Source organism: Bombus affinis, chromosome 9 (genome assembly GCF_024516045.1).
Source record: "Bombus affinis isolate iyBomAffi1 chromosome 9, iyBomAffi1.2, whole genome shotgun sequence".
Taxonomy (NCBI): domain Eukaryota; kingdom Metazoa; phylum Arthropoda; class Insecta; order Hymenoptera; family Apidae; genus Bombus; species Bombus affinis.
This window is the reverse complement of record NC_066352.1, coordinates 6,958,239-6,979,126: the sequence shown is the minus strand read 5'-3', so window position 1 is coordinate 6,979,126 and position 20,888 is coordinate 6,958,239. Positions and strand designations below refer to the sequence as shown.

General features: G+C 34.2%; 1 protein-coding gene across 9 annotated transcripts in view; it reads right to left on the bottom strand.

Moving 5' to 3' along the window:
* The window catches only part of LOC126920752 (neurotrimin-like), a 322,766-nt gene that overhangs the window by 6,745 nt on the left and 295,133 nt on the right, over positions 1 to 20,888 (bottom strand). For 6 of the 9 annotated variants that reach the window (XM_050731483.1, XM_050731482.1, XM_050731489.1 and 3 more), the window contains one exon: positions 8,423 to 11,361. The exons of 1 other annotated variant lie outside the window; for it this stretch is intronic. In XM_050731483.1, coding sequence (XP_050587440.1) covers positions 11,210 to 11,361 — 152 coding nt within the window. In that variant the 3' untranslated portion in view covers positions 8,423 to 11,209. Of the gene's footprint in view, positions 1 to 8,422; positions 11,362 to 11,476; positions 13,331 to 20,664; positions 20,792 to 20,888 lie in introns of those variants that run through there. 2 more of the 9 variants (XM_050731491.1, XM_050731486.1) reach the window with 2 other exon arrangements.

Genomic DNA, 20,888 nt, shown 5'->3' with positions numbered 1-20,888 from the left:
TCATCCAGGGAGCTTTACAAAATATTTTATTGGTTATTTAAGAGACTTTAGTTCGTCAGTGAAGTGTATTTCCTTCCCTTTTTTCATTCTGATATTTCTTGATTAATCAACTTTTTTGAATTCACATTGTAATGTCATAGATCATTGGGCGTAGAATTATGAGGTATTGCAGCATAGAATTATTGCCATAAAGATTAGGCGCTTCTGTTTAGAACGTTTAATATATATTTAGATATTTAATATATGTACTATACTTATCATTATTGTTTTTCTTTTCTAATAATTCCTATACACTATTTTTTCCCTAATTTCCCAAGTCCTTCGATATCTTTCTGTATAATACAGTTATGGAGAATGAATTCTATAAATAATTTATAATTGGATAACCCCCAGGATTGAATAACCTGCGATTTATCAAATAAATGAACTTTAATGATAAATTTTGTAAATATATCATGTGCATTTCAAGCAAGTAAATTTTGGTATTCGTGGTATCTTTATATGTGCTATACCTGGATTACTGTTACGTTGAGAAGGAATTGAACCATACAGAATAATTCCATCGCGGAGTTGTATAGTCCATGTTCATTGTAATGCTACACGATCCTATTGCGAAGGTTGCTTGCGAAATTAATATTGGGCAACTAGTTGTGAAGGGAGAGTTAGTGAATGATAGACGGTAATCGTTTAGGTGTTTGTTACGTCGAATGGTGGGCTTTCGCTTAATTTGTACACAAGTATAATCATTGTAACATTTTTGAAGATTATTAAATTGCAATACACTTGTCAGGACATGATTGTTAAGAATTTATATATTAACTGTCAACTGCTGCAATTAAGCCTTAACTACAAGCGTCGGTATTTTTGTATATTACCATAGACGTGCGGTATGCTAAAAAACTTAAGAATTTTATTTATTAAATTATCGTAGTACATCTACTTTCTATAATGATATTTATATATGTTGAGGTTATATATGTTTATATCTTTTACAAATGAAAGTAGTATAAATCGTTGAAGTTCTTAAAATTGTTAATAAAAATGAACTGAAACTAAGAATTGAAACTTCTCTCAGAGACGAAAAATTCTAGCCTGTAGTTTCGTTTAACACGCGTTGAAATTTTTTTATAGCTCTTGACAATAGCTATTCTAATTAGCATTCCAACATCATACATGTTTAATCTTTACCCATCTTCACTTTAGAAAGAAGTACACCCAGTAAACCTGTTAAGGATTAGAGATTGAAGCTGGAGCGCTAATTTCACGGATTTCAAATGGTGACACGACACTCGTACAGTAATCAACGTAGGTTTGAACGTCGAGAAACGGACGAAGAAAGCGAGAAGCGAGAAGAGAAAAAGGGAGGAGGCTAAGATGCTCGCACAGTTGTATACATCCATGTACGAAATGTGAAGTGAAGTCTTTCCCACAGGACCAAGGGAGACACTTTCGAGATTACGTTCCCTCCTCGGCGACATGAATTGATCCGAAAACCATAAGACATTCCCTGTCCGGCACGTTATTTTCCCAGAATAACCAATCGGAAAGAAAGCAGTTGAAGAAGCACGTTCGGCGATCGCAAAAATCGAGAGAGTGATTTTTATTCCTTTCGATGTTTGTACTGTGCAAGAAGCCGTCGCGACCGATTGCCAAACATAACATATTGACAGATATCTCTCTATCGTTCTGCATCGTGCGTTTTCCCTCTCCCATCTTCTTTTTTCTTTTTTTTTTTTCGTTCCCGTTTCGCAGGAAATTGGATGTTTTCGGATCATCAAACAACATAAAATATGTATGTACTGTGCTAAGCTTATGTTCAAAAGTAGAACTTTATCTATTCACGTTTGTGTGCTTTGGTGACTTATCGTTCTCTTCGTACTTAGGTTTGGATTAATAATTTTAAGAGTTATAACGCGTGTAAACTGTGAATTCTTATCAATGTCATACATCTGGAAACGTAACTCCACAAATGAAACTTTAAATAAAGATTTGTTCTACCAATCAAATATTATAGTGAGCGTTTTACTTTGGGCATTGTATGTATTTTTATATATTGTGTGAGCATTCTTTACAGTTGTACGCATTTAAGTCTCTCATAAATACATAAACATGCACAGTCTAGTTACAGTAAATTAGCTTTTTAATTCTAAGTGTTAGTTATGTGTCCCTATAACAGTTTGGAAGATGTATAGTATCATGTAGCATGTGGAAATGTTCGGTTATAATAACATGTAGGATAGTTCAAAGGTAAAGGAACAGTAGTAGAAAGGTAAAAGAACAAAGAAGCCATTAAATGGCATACAAATGGTACATTTCAACAATATGATAGAATATATACAATACAAATATATATACTTGTATAATGCTAAATGATATTTATTGGTGATCTATCTATATGCAAACTATACATATACTTGTTATACATAGTATAATGATATAAATTTCAGACATAATTCACAAAATGTTGTAAATCAATACATCGAAATAGATATTAAACTATCGATTAAATTATCAATTTTCTTATGGAACGGAATAAATAAAGTTACAAATGAATAACTAAGAATACATGTAATACCGTTTTAATGATCTTCCAGATCCTTTAAACATCATCAATTAGCTTTCATCGAATACTTCTGGCGGAAGTAGAGGAGAGCGTCTCGACTTGCGTGAAGCCGGCTACTGTGAAACCAAAGATAGTAAGTTCTAAGTCAATTTCGACGTTATTAAATCAGATAGAGCATCAATTTTGGTTTTCGGAATGCCAGGTACGACCGATAATGGGTACAAAGGAGTAGCGAATGGGAAACTACTAACTTCCGAAAGTCAGTAATGTCCCATAATTAGTAACTCGAGAAGTGTCGATGCGAGCGAGGCCGGGTTAGACGTAGTTTCCTGCCGGCCGATATACATATACAATCGCGTCGACGTGGTCCAGACCTCGAAACCATTTATTGCTAATTTCTCCAATACCGACTATTATTTGCTAACTGAAGAACAGTCGGTTTCTACCGACAGCAACTCGACGCTATGCGACACACTATTAACTCTCTTACTTCCAGTACAAGATTTCTGTGCAATTTGATAGAAATATCGCAGCAGGTACGGGAGAATTGAAGGTTTTGAGAAAAGAATGTCTTCCAGGAACAATATCGATGAAATATTTATTTCAATATACTTTGAATTACTATTAAAGTATTACGAAATATATTATATGACACATATTATAATTATGACAATATTAGAATATATAAGTAAACGATAGAAGTCATATAAATAATATATGAAATGTATTGTCTGAACAAGAAATATTCCATATAAATTACATCCATTCAAAAAAATACTATGTCAAGAATCATAATTCATAGATACACATAGTCACACGTAATAACGTACGTAGAAAGAAAATATTTAAATTTCACTATCACATAGTCAAAATCATTCTCAACTAACTCATACCCTTCTCCATTTTTCCTTCGCACAAAAAACCATTCTTTCTTTTTACGCACCCGTAAATGACGCCTCGCATCGTTATATTAACGTGCACTGCACCGTCGAATTGGACACGAGGAGCATACGATGAAACAAAAATAAACTATATCGCTTGAGCAAAAGTGGCGAAATTAAATTGGCTAGAGCGGAACGATACAACGAAAACAATTTCGACCACAGGGGGTGAATGTTCTCTCCCCGTGTTCGACGTGGCTGTCGCCCGATTCATGAATCATCCCCTGATACTCGTGGATCGTATGTTCCCGATAGTTGACCGATTCGAAAAACTGAATAGAATCCTTGGTGATTGATTGGCTCCTTCGAAAACAGGGAACTACTTGCTCCCCATTCCCTCGACCATCGTTTTTCCTCTTCCTTCCAATCGACAATGATTTCCTCGTCAAACGACGTGGACGTGTCCGACAGGCCCGCGGCGACAATCGCCAGTTTGAAATATATAGTTCGGACAAATGCCGGATTTGCAAAATCGCGAGGCCGTAAATAACCGCGAAATGAAACGCTCAGAGTGCTTGTTTGTCGAAATTTTCGGCCGCAGTCGATGCGTTCTGCTTTAAGCGGCATGTCACGTGCGACATTCCGGTCGCCACATTGATGGACAAGAATAACAGAAAAAGAGAGGATAAAGAAAAAAATTCGCGAACTAGCACTTTTGTTAGGCCGTCGACGCTGTCGAGTCAAATCGTGACTCGATAGTCACGTGATGGGCATTATGTCTGAATGCGAGAATGTGTGCTTCAGTGTTTTGGACGATTCTTGAGAATTGTTGAGCTACGTTTATACGTAAAGGATCACAGGAAAAAGATCTGATATGTACACTTTTTTCTATTTTCTTATTTCAATGTGATTTTTCGAGGTAGCTGAAAATGGAAAGGATCTATTAGGACTCAAGATAATGCTTTTTAAAAATAGCTGACTGATTGGCGGAGTTCTGTGAGGATTCGTTAAGAAGCAATATTTTAGTATCTGTGATATTTTAGTATTATGACAAACAATATCTTTAAAATTATGAAGAGAATTTAAAAACCAAATAGGAAGATACTTTTGCAATATGGAATTATTAGTAAATTAATTTATTTTCAATCAAGTTTCTATGTTTCTGAATAAAAAGCTTCAGAATTAAACATCCATAATTACGATAAACTTTTTAGCTTTACGAGTGGATAGAACGAAGTTCTGAAGGATGAAGTTGAGTTTATTGTTACACTATATAAATAATTCTGGGATGCATGACCGCTATAATTCCAGTATGTTTACGCAATCGTTGTTATCGTATACCGATGGAAGCAAATGAAACCGTGAATAATAATTTCAAGCTCGTACGGAATGAATATGCATAAGTGTCATTTTAACGAATAGGACAGCTATACACCATTGTTTGTTATTTATGCGGCTGACACATGCATGTACCGATTGAATGGTCGTAAATAATGTTAATGCAAGTGCGATAAATTACACGCTTATTTATTTCTACCCTCATGAATTCGTATCTTCGTTCCTACGTTTAGCTAGGGTCGTATGTATCTTCGTTTCTACATTTAACAACAGATGTATGTATCTGATGATTTTATCAAACATCAACTATCTGTTGTAACTCTATGAGCAGATGGTATCTTTTCCTTCATACTTCATACTTTATACTCTAATATAATACCATGTACATCAAAATTAAATATATAAAATAAATGCACTGTGTCTTTAAATCTGAAAACAGTATTGTTAAATATTACCTATTTATTTCTATACAATACTTGCCTCACGGTTTAGGTTGACTACCGGTTTATCTTGTTCTTACTGTACACTCGTTTCGTTTCATTGCGAAAACAAGGACACTAAAAAATGTTCAAAGAAGATACTTTATAAAATTCCCTTTTATTAAACAAAATATAGAGAAATTGTTTCAAATCATTTTTCAAAATGTCCTACATATACTCTTTCATGTAAATAAAGAAGAAAATCAACTATCTCAAACCGTACTAAATTACTCCCAAAGAACTGCACTTTATACCCTTTCAAACAAACTTCTCGAAACTTACTTCAACCCATCACTCCATTCATCACATCAATTAACTCTCTGAACCACTTCCGCTATCCACTAACACCTCCTCATTGCCTCAGAAAATCGCAAAACAACGATCGCTCGCTTTTTACCATACAAAAAGCGAGCAACCGGTTTCGGGTAATCGAACAGCTCGTGCAGCAAGTTATCCGGCGATTTACAGAAACCTGAAAAGAAAACGGGCGCCGTGAAAGCGGGTGGAGAAATCGCCGTGACAAAAGGAAGCTGAGTGAGGAAAAACACCAGTGAACGACCGAGATAGAAATGGTGTGAAAGAATGATAGAAGGAGTGGGATAGAGGAAAGCAAAGCGTCGATGTTGCCGTAACCTTTTCCGTGTCTTCATAGAAAAAAGTTCAGAACCAAGGAACCGTGAGACATTTGTCTCCTCTTTCGCGTTTGGCGAGAGAAATCGATTGAGGGTATTGTTGAAGTGGCGCCGCGAAAAAAGCAAGAAAGACAGACAGGAGGACGCACAATAAAAGAAAAAGAGGGAAGGGGATATGTTCGCCCTTTTGTGGGATGCGTTTATGAACGTTTATCATGTTCGAGGTCCGCGCGAGGACTACGTGAGGTCACCGGACCGATCGATCGATTAATCGCGGATGTAATTGACTTTTTGTCGTGTTGGCGCAGATAATAAATTTGTCCCGCGGACAAGCTAGATAGGCGATCTAGACTCGCCCTTTTACTCGTTGTTTCGCCCGTTTTCGATTCATTTCTTCTTTCTATGCCTTTGACAAATTCTGATAAAATCGAGGCCAGTATTGCATTTCGTTTCGTGGCCAGCGATAAAGCGTAATCACTCGCGTGAGAATAAAGTGGAGTTTGGACGATGACTATGAATGTCGTTAACGAAGAAAAGAGGATTTAGCGTGAATTGCTGGAACGTGAAACTTTTGCAAGTTGCGTTTTATCAGGGTAATTCGTGTGTGTTAAGTTGATAAATATCAGTGGCGTAATTAGAAATCGACGGGACGAAAAAACATTTGCGGAGAATTAATGCATAAACGGGTTTTACGAGGACCTTAATGGATCCATTCATAACTAAAAACATTAATAGATTTCGGTTTAATATTTCAGGTTCATCTGTCTTCGAATATTTACGAATAAAAATGTATTTGGATAAATAACTTCAGTTCAAACCATCATCAACATTAGTGCTATAATCCGTGAAATATTTAAACAAATTTTACATAATAAAGTTTAGATATTGATGATATTGTGTTATACATACTTACAAAAAAAGAATATGATTTATGCAAAAATCGAATGTAAAATTTACATCCATATTCATACAGGACAAATTAGCTTTATCCTCCTACTGTCACATTCATTTCATTTTTTTTTTTTTTTTTTTTTTTGTTTTTTTAATGTCATAGTAAAACCTGCACGATTTTTACGATTTAAAAAACAAATGAGCTATGTATAATTTTCATAATTTATAACAGCTCACATCTCCATATTTAAAACATTAATCCATCTCTCACAAGTATACGTTTCAAGTCCTATTACAATATCAAAACAAAATATGTACAGTTATATTATTTAAAATAAAAGAAAATGAATAAAATATACATAATTCTTATAACTTATAGTCATATGCATTTTTATTAATTCCTCGTCCATAATAAACTAATGATATTGTTAATATTCTTTTTCAATAATCAATTTCATAATATGAAATAAAGGAAGATAAGCAAAATGACGCCACTTTCCATGCAAACCAGTCATCACGTTCATGTATTTCGAGAAAGGTTTAAATGTGCCTTATCATTCTCATTATCGTGGGCAGCAACGACACGCGTTATTAGAGATATTCTGCAAACTGGACATTAGCGCAGCCGTTGTGGGTTGAAATGTAGACAATCGAACTTGTTATCTCATTTGCATATCGGTTTCATTACAGATGGAAATTACTCGCGCGTATCCAATATTTCAAGGGACATTACAACACGTCACGGAGTTTCGAAAGATTATTACGTTATTACGGGACGCTGAATTTCCGAGAGCTGATTCGGTGCAGACCATTACCACTTTCCTGCTCTCTCTCTCTCTCTCTCTCTCTCTCTTTCCTCCTTTCTCTCTACTGTTATTGCGCTCCATACGGTTTGCTTTACTGAGGACGCAAAGGGATTGTAAGATGGCAGTGGTAGTGTACCGTTGCAGGTCAGCCGTAAAAGCTCTCGCAAAGACGCGGAACTTGTCCCAAATGTAGGATATTGTTATGGTTGTACATTCAACGAATTGCGTAACTTGATCATCTAATCGTTTCTGTTATTGACTGATTAATTGATACTACTCTATAATTCTGTTATTCCTTCCTGTAGGGTTTCCTATGTCTTTATTTCGACAAGAAAGCACGTCATATGAAATAATAGAGTATTATTTGATGAGCAATGCAAAATATTATATTAGATATAATATCATATGTTATATTCCAATCATGAAATATAACAATTAAATTCCATTTGTTTGTTCGGTTTTTTCAAAAAAGCCTGTAACCTAAAGACCTAAGAAGATTTATTTCATGCATTTTGTTATCGTATTGTTATCATACTGCAAAATAACCCTTTTATGAAGACTCAAATTGCTTAAAAAAATTCACTTACCTGCTGCTGATTCCTTCATAATCTTCGAATTATCGCAATTTATTTTGAATATTCTAGAATTCTATTCTATTATATAGATAAATATCCATTATATAGAATATTCCAGAATTAACATTAACAACACAACTAGAAGAAACATTTTATATGTGTATTGTAAAACAACGAAAAGAAAGACTCGACAATAATAAAATAATGACTTCAAAATATTTAATATAAATCGATGAGTTTGAATAACTGAACAGTGATTTATAATGGCAGTTGTGTATTCGATTTATTAAGATATTCAGTCCGACAATTTCACCATCTATTTCTAATGCTCGTTTCACGGATCGTTTTTCGATATCCGGTTGTAACTCATAAAAATCGTTCGACATAGTGAAACCATCGGGCATGATACATTAATAACGTTATTATAATAATTCAATACGACATATCTATAATCGCTGTAGCCTCGACTCGTATTTTTTTTTTTTTTTTTTTTTTTTTGGTTTTTCTCTTCTACTGAACGATGTTTCTCATACGATCATCGCCATAACATTTCGTACGGTCGCTGTAATACGCTATTCACAACACTTGCCTTTTTGCACTTTTTTTGTTTTTGCTTCAACAATCGCAGCCTCGAATCATCACCGTGATTAATAGACGACGATTCAGATTAATCACAGCATAACGTATCTACAATATTTACAGAACAATCAATCGGCAAAGACGCGTTACGTTTCTTTCTCGTGTTTTATACTCGAGTTCCGTACTGAACTCTCATAATATGTCAAAATGCCACACGGCTCTTTCGAACATGTACACTTCCATTTAAAAAGTTTCGAATCATCTAGCAATATCAAGTGACCGACATAATGATAAAAACGAAATGACCCTCTTTTTGTGACTTTTATAAGACTGGAGGATTATTTACAAGGATCCTATAAAAATCTTTTTAAAATAACTGAAATTAAAATGTAGAAGTTTCATAGAAGACACTGTGTTACTAAGAAGTAAAATTTTTCGAAAAAACATGAAAATTCGTTTCGCAAACGAAGGAACGAAAACACTTACGAATTCTTCTGATAAGAATGGGTGATTCAAGACTTTCCAAGTGCACTGCATCTACACTGTTGTTACCAGATCTACGTTAGACTCGAACGAAACTCCAAATAGACTTCTGTGAACTTGCATCACAAAGGTTCAAAATATCGTTTAAAGCTTCTCCTTATTTGGTATTTACAGAAAATTATGCGAATCAAGAGTAGTAAAAATAAATTTATTCATGCAGAAGAAAGCAAAATGGGTCAAGGATTCTGTCGAAAAATGGCCCATGTTTTATTAATTGATTACTAATTTTCCTGATATTGTTCGCTCTACAGATCGTTAAATCTACTTTAAGTCTCGTTAAAGCTAAAAATATTGTCATCGACGTGTAGCCTTGCAGGAGGACCACGAATTCTCTTCGCTAATGCGTAATTGAAACTGAAACGACGAAGCTCTCTGCACGAAGACACCGTCGTCGATGATTCGGGGCTACGCAACATCATCATTATCATCATCGTGTTTCTTCGCTTCTAGTATGCAATAACTCACACGATTTTTATCTTAAATCGTGTCGAATCGCATTCGCGAACGCGTCCGCAATGTTTACGTATGTACGACTAGCGTTTTGTATCAGTGCATGCACGTTTGCGCCAGTCAGAAACAGCTAATGATGAAACCTAAGAGCGCATATCTCAACACAACTACGATTCGATATATTATGTATATTATATGTTCCTGTGTATATAATGGATAATTATGCATTTTTCGTTTATTCTTTCATGCGTACGTATATGTCATTACATGTACCGAAATACAGTTGTGCCTTGTTCGCTCGACTAGATTATAACTAATGTCATCGTGAGTCATCGTGTTACGAAATGCATCGATGAGGACTCAACATTGACAACTGGTTGTTCGTTTCACGAGCTATGAGATCGGTTTTACGGATGGAAAGTACGTAAAATCGTTAGAAAATAATTTTTCTTCTTGTCGAACCGAATTGATTTACGTACTTTGTCATCCCATTTTTTGGACTTACTACGATTCAGAACAATTTTTAATTATCCTCGTTCGATGATAAAAGAAACTTTTGTCCTCATGATACAAGAGAAGTATGCGTTTGGTTTTACAAAGAGGAACATTCGTCTTTTTAAACAACGTGAACGATATAACGACAATGAAATGAACGCGAGTAACGATTGAACTTTACAATGAAGAAGAATATCTATAGAACGCTGAATCATCTTGGAGAATCGTGAAATCAATGGTATTTACATAGGTAAGAAACGAAGAAACTCGTATAGACGAGTTCGTAATACTACAGAACTAACGGAACTACTCGAGTCGTTTCGAGGCCAGTGATTCTCAGCCGCCTCAGGAAAAAATTCGCGACACACGTTTGATTATAAAACTCGGTTTTGGCGGAACATTTAAAGCGATAACGCGTTATACCAGACGACGCAACCGTCGAATTTCTCGCGGAACATCGATGTGTCGCGTTAATATCGGCTGAAAACCGTTGGCGTAACCTATTATCATACGCAATTAAATTCTTCTAGTCGATACGAAAAGTTCTATTTATTCGTCTCTTTTCTTTGTCTTTTCTCTTTTCCTAAACGCGAATACTCGATTCACACATGACAAGAGAAGACGAAGTCTTTTCTCGAATGCAAAGATGTCGCGCGCCACAAAATCATCGTCATTCATAAAAGCCTAGGAATTCCTTCATACTCACTGTAAGTATACTTACACAACATATCATATTTATATTTATTTATTTATATATATTTATTTATATTTATATATATATTATATATAATATCCTCTTTTTTTGCTCTCTGTATACGTCTACGTTTAGTATGAAAATAATTTCAAGCGCGTCTTGTCTCGTCGCACTCGTCCATCATCCAGCCGAAGCCGGCGTACCGGAAACTGGTAGCCGTCTCCGGTCTGGTCACCGTCCAATAAACACTAGAACTGGAAGCCCCGTTCCCGCGACGTGAGAATCACCTTCTGATGGCTGGAAGTAGCAGTGACAGCAAACTCACCAAAAGATGAAGAACGAGTTGAGCCCGATGGGAAACGCCCGGACTTAGGGCGTCGACCGGAAGCTCGCCTGGCGGCCTCATCGATGGCGGATTGTAATCTCTGTCGTAACCTGTAATCAAACAAATCTTCTTCTGCACGAATCTTCCAACGATCGAAATTTTATTTCTATTTTTATTTCTCATTTCTATTAGCCTTCCAATTTGAATGATTTTTTGAATGAACGAATACAGCGCTTCAAGTTTTAATTAGTGCACACGAAATTTTATCTTTTTGAGAATAATCTTAAATAGATATGGGTTTTTAGATACAGTAAGTATTTGTTGATTGTAAGATTACTTCTAAATTACAGTTGCTTCAATACAATAATTTGGTGTGAATTGCACGTTCAATGACTCTGTGACTTGTCTGACCATACGTGTCGTATACTACTTATATCGTTTTAACCAACCGTTGATACCCAAATATCCATAATAACGAAAATATTCAATTTGCAACGCAAATTGTAAAACATTTGTCCTGTTTAACAACTCTTAATGGTCTAACTACTAAAATTTTAAATATTGTGACGAGCGTATAGATAATAAAATACTTATTTGCAAATTAACCGAATGGATTATTGAAAGTTTTATTTCTCTATTTAGTTTATAACACAGGAGTTAACATTTTTATTTGCAGTAACAATTATAAACTGAGTTTAGTGGGATTTGACATAAAGGCCTCTTTTATTTACGATATATCGTTCGATCTCGTGAAACAATTTTGTTAATTTCATAATTAATACATAACATATAATTTCGTACAATAATTTTAGATTATTAAAAAGTATCCAGGCCAACTTAACAACAATATTCAAGGACGATATTCGAGGAATTAATTCACAACAGCTCAGTTCTCCTGGTCTCCAAATATTACATAGTAGCATCTGAAACGCGACAATTTCGTTCGTTCGCGTAAACACTGACGCAGTTAGTATTTTCCTCATAATGTATGAAATTGTTATTTTCTAGAATTAACTATGGATCCCTAGCCAACAAGAATGGTACTTGAGAGGGGATAACAGAAGCACGTAGTGAATATGTGGAAATGAGAATGCAACAAAACATCCCGTGCCCGCGAGAACATGTTGCGCGAATAATAGAGTGTTCGATTATAATGCACCTGCTGGGTAATCGAATGCTTGGATGGTGACCGTGCGATCAATGCTGATAGCATTCTGAAAGGATTTCGGTCGGACAATACGACAGTGATTCGAATTTCATAGAGAACGAACGCGGGAAACCAATTCGTACCCTGTAAGTTCGAATCTGAATAGTCTTGGGAACAATCGTTTGCAAAATGCCATCCTCTTACGAAACAGTAAATGCAAGCGCTACGTACATACAAAGAAAAGTAGCATTATAAGCTTGAAAAAGCAAGAGAAGCTAGTTTTCGCCTACTTCATTGTGCTGTATTGTACAAAGTCCTTAGAGTCGATTATTTAGCAAATAAAATGCAATTATTATTGAGAAATACAAAGTACACTGATTCGCGAAGGTATTCATCTTTTGTGAATGTATTTTGTGTGTTATATGAAATGTTTTGAAATTTTATTGACACTGTTGCGAGATTCGATTATCATGATGATATCGTTAAAGTTTGAAAATATATATGGATATTATAAGATGTTTAGAGATGACAAAAGTATTTAAACAGACGATTATCCATTATGTTAATAAGCTCTGATATTCATTCTACACTTAAGATGGAAAAGAACTCTTAAAATTTAAAGAAGACATTAAAAGAGACCCTTGCAATTTCTGTCTATGTGGTAAACTTAACAAAATTGTAAAGGTGGTCACGATATATTGACTACAAGAGAATTAAAAATTCTTTCAAGCATAGAATGGTAGAATTTTAAATTGACATGAAGAAAAAACCAGAAGTATAGTGGTCTCGTTGATGAAATGAAACAACGCCAACGATGCTGTGTATATTGTGTGTTCACGAATACTTACAAGGGTACGATGTGTAACTCTTCCCAGCCTGAATAGTTTCTCTCAAATGAAAAAATATTTCTCAGCGTATAATCATTAAGTTTTCTAAAATGTAGGAGAAAATGTAAGAATTATGACAAAAGAATATTTCAAGATAAGAAATTTTAAATGAATAAACATGAAAATTTAAATGAATTGAATGAATTATAAACGCTTAATAAGCTAATTATTCAAATGGAATTTCATGGTCGAAAAGAGTTAAAAATCTAGGGAATAATGGGTTACTTTTCATAAGTATTACTAGATTCTATTAGAATCAATAAATGAGGAAAATTTTCCGTTTAGTTCGAATAGCAAGATTGTCACGAATCACTATTCACAGATTTCCTGTTGTGAGAATAAATTACCGTTTTGCTACTGAATAAACTTTTTAGGACGTTCCGGACTACTTTCGATCAATAGGAACTCCCGATTTCCAGTATGCAAAATTGTTTTCGAATTCAACGAACCGGCTGCGTGTATTTAAACGTCGTTGATTTAAAACAATCCAAAAAGCTCGCGATTGAATACTAGCTTTGTGTGTTAACTATAGAATGTTAAAAAAATAAGCATTTCAAAATTTAGAAGCTATAATAGCCATTGAATGAAATGAAAAATGCTTGAACAACACGAAACTTAAAATCAACTCATTGAGAATAAAATGTAATTATAGATAATTTACATTGTTAGTTTTAATACCATGAGATGACCATTATTATGATTAGACCATTGTTAGTTTCATCAAAATCGACAAAAAAGATATAGTAAAGGCATTTTAATTTTTCTTACTGAAAGAAACGTTTAGTGTGCTTTTTTTTACATCCTGAGACGATCTTTGCAAGTGTGAATTATAAAGCAACGTATGTGTATACTTATTATCTGTTAAAGAGGGACGTCTAACACACACACACATACCTTTTCTACTTGCAAAAATTTTCAACATACAAAAATATGAAATGAAATTATTAAAGTTTAGAGTACAAACGAAGATGTTGTCTGACATATATATTCGTTTTTCGACTCGTTATTAGGTTACAGGATAACATTATTAAATTTTAGAAGAATACGAGATAAAGGCATTATGTGGAATGAATAGTCGACTGAAAAACTTAGTGTAAAGATCTTAACATTCATTGTTTGAGCACGAAATGCCGCGCATATTAAAAACGGCGAAATTTATAGACAGCTTCGCAAATTACATACTTGTTCTTCCAGCGTTGGAAAGATAGAATGAATGTGGTGGTGGATGTTTGCGGATACGTGAGAATCGTCCTATAGAACGGTCGATATTTCAACAACGAGTGAAATATATGTGCGAGTATGAGAATAGTCGGATAGAGGAGATAAATACAAGGAGTTGCCGCGGATAATACGAAGGGTGGGTGAGAGCTCGACGCTCTTCCGCATCTCGGAATTAAATTCGACCAAATTCTCGGAATCTCTAGGATATTTGGTCTGTGCAAATCCCTTTTTAATGAGATAAAAGGCTCGCCAGCGGAAGGCTAAATAAATTTATACTCCATTAGATATCATCCAGCGACTGTTAAATCGGACTGATTCAGTGACGTATGCAAGCAATAGATCGATCAGATAATACGTAATTATACATATTGTATATGTGTGAATATATATATATATAGTATGTCTTAATATTCTTCCAATAAATATCATGGAACGAAGGAATCAGTAGATTATAAAATAAACAAATTATTATTATATCTATATTACAGATATTTATATATGTACAGTGGAGTTTTGCTTATCCAAGTCCAGTTTAATCGAAAGTTCCGTATTATCCGAGATATTTTGAATTTTATCATGACTTCATTTCCTTTGAAAGTTTAACATAAAGAGTATGAAAGGGTGAATAGTCAGATATTGTTAAAACGGTTAATGAAACTTTCAATTAATTAAATAGTTAATTAAATTAATAATACATTATCAAAATGTTTTTTACTATTTTAATGCACAACTTATTGACATCCACGAACCGTATTATCCGAGTTTTCGACTATCCGAGACAGCTTCGGTTCACATCACATCGGATAATCGACTCTACTGTATTTGTCTATGTATGTTTGTATTAAATGGAATTGAAGAGATAATAACGAAATGCAAATAAATCCATATTCTCTAGCTCATAACGTAAAAGAAAAATTTATGAAAATTTGGTTTTGTGAAAAAATATGAGTGTTTCTTATTTAATCTTCTTTAATGCAAACTTTTTGAATGGCATTTTTATATTTTTATCTTCTATAATATATAAGGAAATGTTTCCTTATAGTGATCATTTTGAACGTTCTATAAATTTTACGTTTTACTCGAGTTGTGCTTGGATTTCATAAACATTTCTAGCCTTTGCACTATTTTAATTAGCTGTGCATTTTCTTGAAACAGAGAAAATAGTTCAAATCTTTCGCATTTCTTCGAACTCCCAATGTTGGGTATTTATGTTGTTGATATAGTCCTGACATCGTCAAGCTTTTCTTCCTTAATAAAAATACCATTCACAGGAAACTATGCAAATATTAACAAAGACTAAACGTACACTTTTTTTAAGCTGGTAAAATCACTTCAAAATATTTTTCGTGTTACCAAATCATTGATAAGGTAATTCGAACGTTTATATAAATAAAGGATTATAAATATAATCAAAATTAATCTCTTTTTTATTATTTCACATAAATTATATCCTACTTAAAAAATATAAAAATGTTTCTTCAGAATCCATTATTGCAGAAAAATATCAATTAACTAATTAAAAAATCGATGCAACTTAATTCATTCACACCGATCAAACTTACCGCTTAAAATGCTAAAACCTGCATCTAAAGCGTCGTTTCCAAATTTACCCTGAAACCACAGAACCACGAACTTCGCCGGAACACTTACCACAACACCAAAATGACTATTCATAGTTCCGCAGAAACCAAGCCGCGATTAAGATCGAGTTTAAGATTCAGATCGAGTGTTTAATACCACTTAAAACGTTACTTGTCCTAAAATATTCTTTCCATCGAATTCACTCTAACTAATATCACTAAAAATTTTTACCCACAGTGGCTACAAAAAGTATTCACTATACACGTCTTATTTTCACAGTATCAGATTTTTACACTCAAATAACACGAAATTTAATATATCAACTTGGGCCTAAATAATTACCATGTAAATAATTAGTATATTAGCTTAAATAATAAATCATACGATGATACTTGTTATTTGAATATTTTAGTACCATCCCATTTATTTTTATTATTTTAATGTTAGCTGAAATAATAAATGCAGTGTGCAAATATTTTTTTTTATAGCCGCTGCGGATAGGAAACGTTAAAATCGAGAATGAATGGCTGAGGCAATCAGTCAGAGAAGATGGCTGCCATTTTCGAATCGAGTCTGCCGTCGAATTACAGAATTCTGTGGAATTTGATGGATCGCGATATGGCGGGCTGGGAAAACAATTTATTAAATTATTCCCTTGGGTATCATAGAAGGCGGGTTGCGTCGCAATAAATACGTAGTTTATCGTCGAGTTCGATTCTTTTTTGGCACAGTCTCTCTCTCTCGTTCAATTTCGCCTCTCGATTGGATTGGCCGGTTGTTCTAAGTTTTACGAACCAGGTCCATGTTGGATCAACACCGCCACCTGTGGCGCTAATACAAATCCGGTAATGTTGCCGGCTATGAATACATGAATATCAACCGGGAAGAAGTCGATACATATGTACGTTTACTCCTGTTAACCCGGCAGCAACCTCGACCTGCATACAGGTATCGCACGAATGGAAACCAAGCTGTTTGATATGTAGTCAACCACGTATATCTGTGTCGAACATCCTCTAGCATGAAACGATTTAATCTCTTGTTTTGTATATGTTTTTTGTTCTTTTTGTGATAATCTGATGCATAGGCCCACGAAAGCAATTGAACTCTTCTAAACACCTTTTACGAATACATTCTGTGTATAAACGAGACACTTTGAATTACTGTTATGTACTGTTATGTATAACGAAACAAATTTGAAAATATACATAAAAGCTATAAAATATTCGATGCAGGTATATATTTTGTAGGGAGCACAAACGTATTTAAACAGTGAATTGTTTTTTTTACATTCATAAAACTGAATATTCAATTGGATCATATTTAACTCTTATTAAATTGTTTAAACTGGCTATTCATGGCTGTATACCAAATTTTTACTAAACATATCTTTTAATTTCGATATAGATATTCGGATTCAACTTTCAAGTTCGACCAGTATGATCATGACATAGTCATGTGTCATTACGATAACAATGAAATTTCGAAATGTTTTATGTAATACATATAATATAAAAGTTTTCTATGGTAAGTGTTTAAATACCTTTGTGCTTTCGATATTCTTTCGATATTTTTCCGACCGCAAATTTCTCATGATATAGGTTTCGGTTGAGTGAGAACTTTCTACGAATCGATATCTAACAAAAATGCTTTATCGTAGTTATTAGAGAAGCGAAGTAAAACACACGTATGGGGGCGAGGCTCGGAACGGACAAGTTTTCTTATTTGAAAACCGATCGGGAAACAATCGTCGCGAATTCCTCTGGAGTAGTTCCTTGTTCGCTTTGGCTCGGTCTTCAGAAATGGATGTCGAAATCGCACGTCCGCTTGGAAAAAAGTTATTCCCACCTACGAGTAAATTCCACGCTGCGCGCGTGACTTTCCGCACGGACAGCGACAGACGAACCATTTTCCAACACTTTAACAACGTCTTTACCGGTCCTCGACCACACGATTTCCTTCACTTCTTTTCGTTCGTTCCGATTTCGTGACAGAATCCCATCGATTGTGGCCATCACGTGACAGCCAATTAACTTAAAGGAACTTTAACTGGAATAGCTGGAACTAACATGGTAATAATTGCCGAGAACTGTAGCAATTATTTGGCAAATTTGTGGTGAATTCGATCCTTTGAGAATTGGTTTTATCGCTTTGGTCCAACCAAAAAGTAATTGATTTGAATTGGAAGTGAATATGAGAAAAAAAAAAACAATTCTTTTCATTATGATGTTTACTATGAAGCTTTTATAGGAAACGTATTATCTTAATACTAGGTAATCAAATTTTCATTGAAATTTTGGAATAGTAAACTTATCATATGAATAATGGTACCAAGATTTTTTTCTTTTACAAAACCTCTGTACAGACTATTTTATAATAAAAAATGTATTCCGTATGCAGATATTTTAGTGTATAGATTAGAATAGAATAGTTCAAATACTTTCCTAGGCCATTGTAAGTTCGCTTTAGTTTTTTTGCAATAAGTTTAATCGTTGATAATTCTAACATTAGATAATATTTATCGTTTGAATCAACAAAATCGCAATCATAAAACTAATCGATCATCGACGATACAAATCATTAGATTAATTTACTACGAAATAATTACGTTCTTCTTTCCTGTGAAATTGGTTTGCGATCGGAGCGAGCTCCAATCAAGAAGGAGCAGCGGATCGATACACGCTCGTCCAAACTTTCCTCCGTCACGTCACGACATTAGGATAAGCTTCTTTGGAATCGAGGAGAGAATTGGCTGGCGTGTCGATCGACGCCTCGAAGAATACAGATCATAAAAGTTTGTACAGTATAAGAATCAATTCATCGGCAGCCACTGGTTGGCCGCCCTCGACTTCCTGCACGTGCGACGGATGTCGATCGATTTAACAAATGAAGGCGAGAAAGAGGCTAACAAAGAGAGTTGGCGGGAGGAAAAATAAAGAGAAGGATAGAAAGACGGAGAAAGAAATGGGAGAAATTCAACGTTGCCCGTTTCTGCGTTTTGCCAGGCGAAACCAGTCGACGGCCGCGGGTCAACGAAACTCGTTTTTCATTAATTGAAAGTAAACTTTGAGAAAGGGGAGTCTCCCGCTTCGGCGCTCCTCAGAATCTTTCAGCAAAGTCATTGAAACTGAGTTCGAAAAGTTTAACGTCGGTGCCAGTTGCTGCCAATTTATTGGCATACGAAACGAAAGTGCCCTCGGCGAGATGTTTTATCTGCCACCCCCGCGATGTTCACGAGTATTGAGACACCTACTGCTTTTATACGAAACGTGACAATTAATGTAAAATATCAAGGAAGCGATCAATCGCAAAAAACTTTCTATTTCAAATTCTACTCCTATTGTTATTTAAGTACTTTATTATTATTTTACTTGTGTTAAATTATTGATAATAAAGGAGAAAATTTGCGACGTTTTCACCGAAGGTCGCATAAGATTAATAAAATAAAGAATAAATTTGAAATTTTTGAAATACATATAAAATTTATATTATAAAAGTAGTATTTGAGATATCAAACTTTTCATAACCATTCTCGAAGAAAATGTTGTGTCCTATTTATTTTCTGATGTTAATATTTAACTATCTTTTTTAGTTAAATCACGTGTTACATCATTTTTAATTATATTTCATTCGAACTTCAACCTTCCCACTTATTTCCTATCGCATAGCTTATTACATACAGCATAATTATTCGAAAGAAGCGAATGAAAGTTCTCTCTTCATTGGTCATACTTAATACGCGCGTAATTTTACATTAATGCATTATTTCTTCGCGGAATATTTAGACTTTTAATCGATATTCGAAATTTAACGGTAGTTAAACTCGCTGGATTGGTCTTCTCATGCGTATTCATAAGATATTACAACGTTCAATATTCATAAGCTATGCGATACTTTAAACGGCACCGACTGGAATCAGACCAGCAGCCGTAAGAAAATAAAACCGCGGAAAAAATTTGTCTTCCGACTTAACTACCAAGCCCCATTTTAAATGGAATTCGTTTTATACCTCGTGTCACACAGTAATCAGACGAAGTTTTTTGATCAATTATAAAATTCATATTTCCTTATATTCCTTTCTTACATCTCAACAATTTGAATATAAATTAAACCAGTAAATTGTAATTTGTATGTGCAATTGTTTTAATAAAAAATTGCTATTTATGAATAAATACATTTCTAAATAAATATTCGTGCTATAATGTGGAAATTTAAAAATATAATATTATAAAATTAAATATTAAAGAATTAAATTAAAAAAGAATTTAATAAAAGAGATATTAAAATAATTAATTATTAAATATGCAATTGTAAGTGCGCGATGTTTTGTCTGAAAGTAAAATATTCTTGTATATTTCCAGATACTTTAGGATAATAATTGAAGAACGACTGATCGATAAATACTAATAATTAAATTATCATAGAAATAAAATCAATAATGTCTTATAATCTTCAGATTGAAACAAAAGTCGATTAGCACTCGTTAGAATCTTTACTCTGTTCAATTAAAATAAAATGAACATCGTATTAAAAAGTTTGGATACTTTTTGTGATTTCATTCGATCAATATCTGAAGTAGGGATTCTTGATATAAGACTCTCGAACTGAAGTGAAAGCACTTACTGTGCGCTGAAAAAGAAGTTCATAGTAGTGCCAACTATTGTTGATGTCTTTGGGCTTGGAGTTTCTCTCGAACTGACGCGTCTGAAAAGGACTTTCAGTACAATTTCAGCTCGCGAATAGATATACGAACATGTAAGTTGAACGTATGAGAAAATATTGATATTTGATGAGTACAAAT